The sequence below is a fragment of the Galeopterus variegatus genome, unplaced genomic scaffold, assembly GCF_000696425.1.
Source record: "Galeopterus variegatus unplaced genomic scaffold, G_variegatus-3.0.2 Scaffold9105, whole genome shotgun sequence".
Classification (NCBI taxonomy): domain Eukaryota; kingdom Metazoa; phylum Chordata; class Mammalia; order Dermoptera; family Cynocephalidae; genus Galeopterus; species Galeopterus variegatus.
The window spans coordinates 1-7,266 of NW_007735216.1; the positions used below are offsets into that span (position 1 = coordinate 1).

Sequence of the window (7,266 nt, forward strand, 5' to 3'; positions counted from 1 at the left end):
CTGTCTCCGCTCTCGGCCGCCTACCACCACCATCACCCGCAGCAGCCGCCGCAGCAACAGCCGCCGCCTCCACCCCGGGCCGGCGCCCCGCCACCTCCTGCCTCGGGGACGCGGGTGGTTCCAAACCACCACCACAGCGGCTCGGCCCCAGCGCCGTCCAGCAAAGACCTCAAATTCGGAATTGACCGCATTTTGTCTGCAGAATTTGACCCCAAAGTCAAGGAAGGCAACACACTGAGAGGTAGGTCTTGCGCGGGAGGCTGCAGGCCCCTTTGACCGCGGCCCGAACTCCAGGCGGGTTTGGAATGCCTCGGAGCGTTTTTACAATTAGGGACAAATAGGTAAAATGGGGGAGAAGAGAACGAATTGTAAGAAAGCTAAGAAATACTAGGTCTAAAACTCACCTGCTCTACATAAAAAAATCACTCCGTGGATGCTTTTAAAACACACGTCGAAGAATCAATATTCATAAAAATGGTTGTTGTAAACATGTGCTAAAATGACTACGGCCTGTCTCTTTAATTACATATCTAGAGGGAGAACATATTTTCTGTCAGGGAAAGCCCTTTGGGGGAACACTTTCCCTTCCATTTATTTAATTTCTAGTAAATTCCACCCAAGGAATGTAGATAAACAAAACCATCGGTCTGAACTCCCGGGAGGAGCGAGCAGAGAGAGGAGCGAGCAGACTGGGGGCTTCTGAGGTGGGGGTTCTAGGTCCGTGGAATTCTTAGGAGGCACCTGAAAGTAACGTCCTTAGGGCCCTTTTCCGTATAGCCCTTCCGTGCTACGTGCGTGGACGTGGACGTGAGCGGCACACACAGGAGCATTTGGTGCATTGTTCCTTGGGGACTGTCGGGAGAAGTTTCAGCAAAGACGGGGGGCTCTCATGGCTTCGCTCCAGTAAAACCGAATGGAGGGTGAGGGGAAGGGGAGGCACAAATCGGCCCAGAGAGTGTGTTTGTCCGAGGTGTAACCAGCTCTTCTCTTCCCTCATCCCCAGATCTCACATCCTTGTTAACCGGTGGGCGGCCCGCAGGGGTGCATCTCCCGGGCCTGCAGCCCTCCGCAGGCCAGTTCTTCGCGTCTCTAGATCCCATGAATGAGGCTTCTGCTATCCTGAGTCCATTAAGCTCGAACCCAAGAAATTCGGTTCAGCATCAGTTCCAAGACACGTTTCCAGGTACGGAAAACCTCCAGACTGTGGCCCAACTATCAAGTCGACTGGCAGAAATCTCAGACTGACGCCTCAAGGGGTGGCCGCCGTGTCGCAATCTCGCAGTTGGGGCGGGAGGCTACGAGGTCAGGGAGAGAGAGAAACCGAAAGATTCTCAGCGATCTAGCACTCGCTTCGGGCGTCTCCCCTGGGAAAGGAGTAGGGGAGCCCGGGGAGCCGAGAGTGTGCGCACAGGCTGGTGGGGGCCTTCCACGGTCTTTTCGCCCCTGAGGGTGGTTCGAAAATGCAGCATCAGGAGGTGTTGCTTATTAACACACGTTTTGGGATGACCTCAAACACTTTTGCACGGCAAGGTTATGTCTCCGTCTGGGAGCTCGCGCGCGCACACACACATACACACACACACACACACACACACACACACACAGTAGAGACTCAGGGTTGTCATCTGTAGATCATTCTGGCCTGAGGGACATTTTCGCCTACTCTTCACATGTCTGATGGCCATGCATGCCTTAGGCCTTCCGACCTTCGTCATTAAGAGCTGTAAAATTCCTCCTTAGAGAAGCCATGCGGTATGCGTGTGGAGTGCTTTTTGAATGGGGCTGGAGCCCACCGTTAGCAGGGTGAGCCCCAGGCCCGCTGGCCACGGACAGGGCACTAATGCGGCGCTCTTGTCTCTCTCTCTTCCGTCCCGCTCCCGCCCTGCGGCAGGTCCCTATGCCGTGCTCACGAAGGACACCATGCCGCAGACATACAAGAGGAAGCGCTCCTGGTCCCGCGCCGTCTTCTCCAACCTGCAGAGGAAAGGCCTGGAGAAAAGGTTTGAGATTCAGAAGTACGTGACCAAGCCGGACCGAAAACAGCTGGCGGCGATGCTGGGCCTCACCGACGCTCAGGTAAGCCCACCTGGACTGCAGCGCACAGCGCCCTCGGGCGGGCAGCGGCGCCCGGCACCCTGGCCGACTCGCTTCCTGCGATGGAACACAAGCTCTTGAATTTCACCAGGCTTTGTGAACTTCGCAACTTGAGGCAGGAGGAAGGGAGGGTGGGGGTGGGGTGAGGGAGACGGACGGAGAGATAGCCCATTTCCGAGATGTGTGTCAACAAGCACTGAATGTTTATTTTGGCCAATGGGCAAAAGCAGCGCCGAGAAAGCAAATAGGCCACGGGAGATAATAATTAGGTACTCAACTGTAGTGCAATTCGCTGTAGGAGGCAGCTAATTTCAGAAGAGTTAAAAACCCAAAAGCAAGCGATTGTTGGGTTTTTTCTCTCGTCCTCCCCCCCCCTTCCTCCTCCTTCTGCTGCTGCTGGATTGTGAAATCCCCAGTTGTGAGGAAGTGAAAATATCATTTCAAACGGAATTACTTAGCTCCAGTAGGGCGAGGAGTCCGCTTGGAGTGGCCACAGCCCGATGTTCCAACGGTTTAGGCTCCGAAGAAAATCTCCGTGGGGGGACGGGTGGGAGGGAGGCGGTGAGGAAAGAAAGAAAGAAAAAAGATTTTCTTAGAATGCTCAAGAGCATTTCAGCAGGTTCTGCCTACTTGAACTTTTTCTCAAGACATTAGGAAATCTATCCTGCCTGAATTGATTTGATTTTTTTCTTTTTCTTAAATTCAGGAACCATGATTTCCTTTTATTTTCTTTCCTTTTTCTTTCTTTCTTCTCTTTTTGAGTTTTGACTATAGAAGAGTCTGTCGTTCACACTCCACAGCAGTGGCCCTTGCTCCCTCGGTCCTGACTGTCCCCAGAAGGGCAGAAGCCTAAGGCAGTCTTCTTTTTCTTCGCTCCCTGACACTCACTCTCTCTCTCTCTCTCTGGAAGAGCCCAGCCATTTTCCACCAGCTGTGGATGTTATTTTTAAAAGAGAAGCTGGAACTTGTGTGAACGCGTTGAGTCCCCCAGGGGATCGTATATATTTATATAGATTCTTTGCCCCATCTCTACCTCCACTTTGCACATGTTTTATTTCAGCATTTTCTGAGCCCCTGGGAGAATTAGTTTATCCCTGGCAGGAGCAATGGTCCTTATCAGCACTTGAGCAAACCTGGTAAGGAAATGCTCTTCTACTAGGAAAGGCCAGTCGTGCCCCCACCCCACTGGGATTAACTCTTTGAATCCTCTTTCCCATTTCTCCTCCTCATGGTTCCTCCTTAAAAAGAATCGCTTTTGTAGGGACTTCTTTTGGGGTAGTAACAGTAAAAGAGAGAGCAAATTTAGAGCAGGAATTCTTAACATTGGCTCACCAAACGATTCAAAGTGTGTGCAAAATCTTGGGTATATGTGCATTTTTCTGGGCCAGGAGTCATGAACTTTAATCAGATTCTCATGGGGTGTCCTGACTCAAGCAAGGTTAAAAAGCACTGATTTAGACTAGAGAGCTTTTGTAGGCTGGGGGTTGGTGCAGGAATCTGCCTTTGCAACAAGCGCGCAGATCATTTCAGGTGTGAGGTCGGAGGCCACATTTTGAGACCGGCCCTGGTGGGCTTGTTAGGCAATGATCACTGGCCTCCTGTTTCCCCTGGGCTGTCTCTCGTCACCTGCACCTAGCACAGTGTCTGGCCCTTGGCAGAGGGCTGGGAATTGTAAGCGGTGCTTTCCTGCCTTAGGAGATGGCTTGCGGGTGCACAGTGCGTCAGATCCGAGCAAACCTGTGTCTCACCTCCGTGTCACTTCTTGTCTCCCTGTGTGGCGCTGCACAGGTGAAAGTGTGGTTCCAGAACAGGCGGATGAAGTGGCGGCACTCCAAGGAGGCCCAGGCCCAGAAAGACAAGGACAAGGAGGCCGGAGAGAAGCTTTCAGGTGGAGCCCCGGCTGCAGAAGGGGAACAGGAGGAGAGGAGCCCCAGCCGCTCTGATGGCGAGGCAGAGAGCGAGAGCAGCGACTCTGAGTCCCTGGACATGGCCCCCAGTGACACGGAGAGGACTGAGGGGGCTGAGCGGTCTCTGCACCAAACCACAGTTATCCAGGCCTCAGCCGCGTCCGCGGGCGCCCTCATCCCCGCCAGCAGTGGCGGCGTCAGCAGCCTCAGGAGCAGCAGCACCAACTCGGGTAGCACCGCCAGCCTTGGCAGTGGTGGCGGCGCCTCGGAGCTGCTCCCTGTGCCCCAGGCCACAGTCAGCAGTGCTCCCCAAAGCCCAGAGCCTGCCCAAGCTCCACTTGGTGGCTTATAGACTGGACCAGGGCAAAGGGGGCCCGGGGCCCTGCGTGCGGGCTTGCAGCCGCGGGCAGGATTTTGCGCCTAGTTTATCTTGCCAGGGCAAGGGCCGGAGGCGCAGGAAGTGTCCATTCAGACGTTCATCACACACTTCACCCTCCGCCGCCCCGGCTGGCTGCAGCCCACACTGCCCAGAGCGGAGGGGAGTCTTGGTGTTCCCCAGCCTAAGGCTCCCATCGCCAGTGGAGCACTTCTCCTAGGACACAAGCAGCTCGCACTGTGAAGAGTTAACTAAACTGTTCCTCCCTGCAGCGGGTGTCAAAAGGCGCAAGACGTGCTGCACTTAGGAAGACTTAAACTTGTAAATAAAATGTTTACTACGGTTTGTAAAGGCCGCTTAGCTTGCTGGGGTCAATGCAGGCATTAAGGCCAGGGAATCTCGGACCTTAGTTCCCGGGGAGCTGCAGAAGGCAACAGCTGAAGGTGGGGGGCTGGAGCTTTTGGGGAAAGTGGCTCCACTTCAGAGCCACCTTGCTGCAGAGGTCGGCGTTGGGGCTTAAAGTTTTCACCTAGTTCAGAGGTCGCATAGCAAGCACCAACAGCCACCGAGTGTGCGGTCTGAGACCCTGTGCGTGGCCTGAGAGTGAAGCAGGCCATAGGATCCCTCAGGTGGAGCAGATGCCTTCCCCATCCGGAGTCTGTGTTCAAGGAGTATGTGTCTGGCTTTCCGTGGCTCCAGAGTGCGTCTCGGCACAGCCAGAAGCCTAAGCAAGTCCCAGAGCTGGCACAGGGACGCAAGGATGACCATTCCATGCCCCAGCCATCTTCCCATCCCCCAAATGGAGTTGAACCCCTAGAGAAAAGAGCACTGTGAAGAGAGGAGAGGGAGCAGGAGGGTTGTCCAGAAGAGAAGAGAAAAGAAAGGTAGAGCGCCCTACAAGGGGCCCGCAACTTAAATAGGAGCATGAGCTAGCTGTTATCCCCAATTGTGCAGCCTCTCCACCTACTCTGGGGTCCATGCCTGGGCTCCCTGCCTGGGCTGGGTAGTTCCACCAAGCCTTCTGAAGGCTATGCTATCCGAATTGTGGGATTCACTCTGTACCTCAATTTTTGCCTTATTCTATTTTGCCTTCATTGCCGAGATTCGTTCCCTCTGACTCCCCCAAATATTGAAATTCTGAATCCAGGATATCCCAAGAGCACTGAATTTTGAGATACTTAAATCTATTTCTGGTGTTAAGGAGAATAAAGTGGTGGCATATACGAGTATAGAGGAGTGGATCCCGGGCTGGGAGGAGAGACCGAGAGGGGTTGGTGCTTTATGCAAACCGAACCTACCCCGGCTCCTTACAGGGCCCTCGAGGTGCCCCCTGCCACCAGTCCCCCCACATCTCTTCGCCGGGGACCGAGGCTTCAAAAGAGAAGGAAATCACCACTCAGGGAATGTAATGATGAGATTTCAGGTAGAATTAAGCTTTATCTAGGCCAAGTTCGTCCAGGCCAGGGGATGCCACGGAGCTGGGAGGCTAAGGACTAAGTGAGCCAGGCGGCGGGCACCTGGGGGCTGGAGTCGGGAGGCTGGATGATCCTCAGGAGCTCACAGGAAGCGCCCCTGTCTCGGCCACCCTCACCTCCCAGTTCCTTGACATTTATGCCCCGAAATTCTTGCGGGGTTTTACCCTGGCAGGGGAGTTCTTCGACAATTTCATCGAAAAGGGATATCGCAAACCCCGGAGAAGTTTAAAGTTCATTTGGAAAAGAGCAGCCGCAAGACGAAGGCTCCACTCTGGGCGGTAAGGGTGGCCGGGGAGAAAGGCCGCAGTTCGGGCTCGCTGGGCCCCGGGTACTGTGATCTTCCCGGCGGTGCTCCGTGCTAGCAAGGCCGGCCTGGGCAGACAGATTGTCAACCAAGAACGAGTTTTCAGACGCGGAAGGGAAGGCCGAGCGCGGGAGGCCCGCAGGCGCCAGACCCGCCCGACTGAGGCTTGGAGGAGCCGGCCGAGCGCGGTCCCCAGAGCAGAGCACAGCCTCGGTGCTGCCCCTCCCGCTCTCCACCCAAGACCAGAGCTTTCCTCCAAGCAGTAAGACTTTTTTGCTCGGAGCAGGGCTCTGCCTCTCCGCCTCAGGAGTCGCCGCGGCCCGAGCCCTCTGAGCAAGGCTACAAGGGCGCACAAAGACACACAGAACGATGGCGACCAGAGCGCGTTTCCTTGTGCGGGTGGGGGTGGTAGGGACCCAATACGCCCCCACCCCCATCCCGTATACTCACACACACAGTCACAACAGAGACACACACGCCGACACGTACAGACACAGGAGAGGCAGGCAGTCGACGGGCCATTTCAGCACTTTCTGTGCAAAACCACGCAAATAAAACTCCCTGCTTTCCTCCATATGGCAAAGCAAAGAGAAGGCCTTATTTTGCCTGCGTGGGTGGGTGGGGCGCTCGTCTCGGTAGAAGAGTTTCCTAGCGCCACGTTCCGCCAGCCAAACCACTGCAAGCCGACGCCGCATTCCCCTCCGTTTGCCGGCTTCAGCCGGCAGCGGGCAGAGAACTCAGCGCCCACCCGAGCCAAAGCTGTGCGGCCCTGCGGTACTTCAAGGCCAGCTCTTGCCTCCAAAGAAGGCTCCAGCCTCATACCAGCCAAGGAGATCGCTCCTTGTCCTCCCCCCACCGTCACTCCTGCAAGGATTCCAGTGTGCGTGTGTGCGTGTGCGCGGGGGCAGTTGCTCAGATTCTGGTTGTCACAAATCTTTCTGACTCTTTCCGCACCTCCGAGAGGAGCATAAAGGAAGCCCAGTCGCTCTGGGATCTTTTCCCTGGCTGCTCTTCCTACCCCGGGTCTCGAGTGGGATGTCGGTAGGGGCTAGGCTAGGTTGCCGACCGTCCAGGACTCCTCTTCGAGGTACCAGAGGCCAATGTAACCGG

At 55.4% G+C, this 7,266-nt stretch overlaps 1 protein-coding gene across 1 annotated transcript; it reads left to right on the top strand.

Moving 5' to 3' along the window:
- Positions 1-3: 3 nt before the first annotated feature.
- Positions 4-4,728, top strand: HLX (H2.0-like homeobox; the record flags this gene model as incomplete). Its single annotated transcript, XM_008593405.1, has 4 exons — positions 4-241; positions 1,004-1,183; positions 1,892-2,076; positions 3,883-4,728. Coding segments are annotated over 4 exons (1,074 nt in total), but the record flags the coding sequence as incomplete, so codon positions are not given.
- Positions 4,729-7,266: the final 2,538 nt, after the last annotated feature.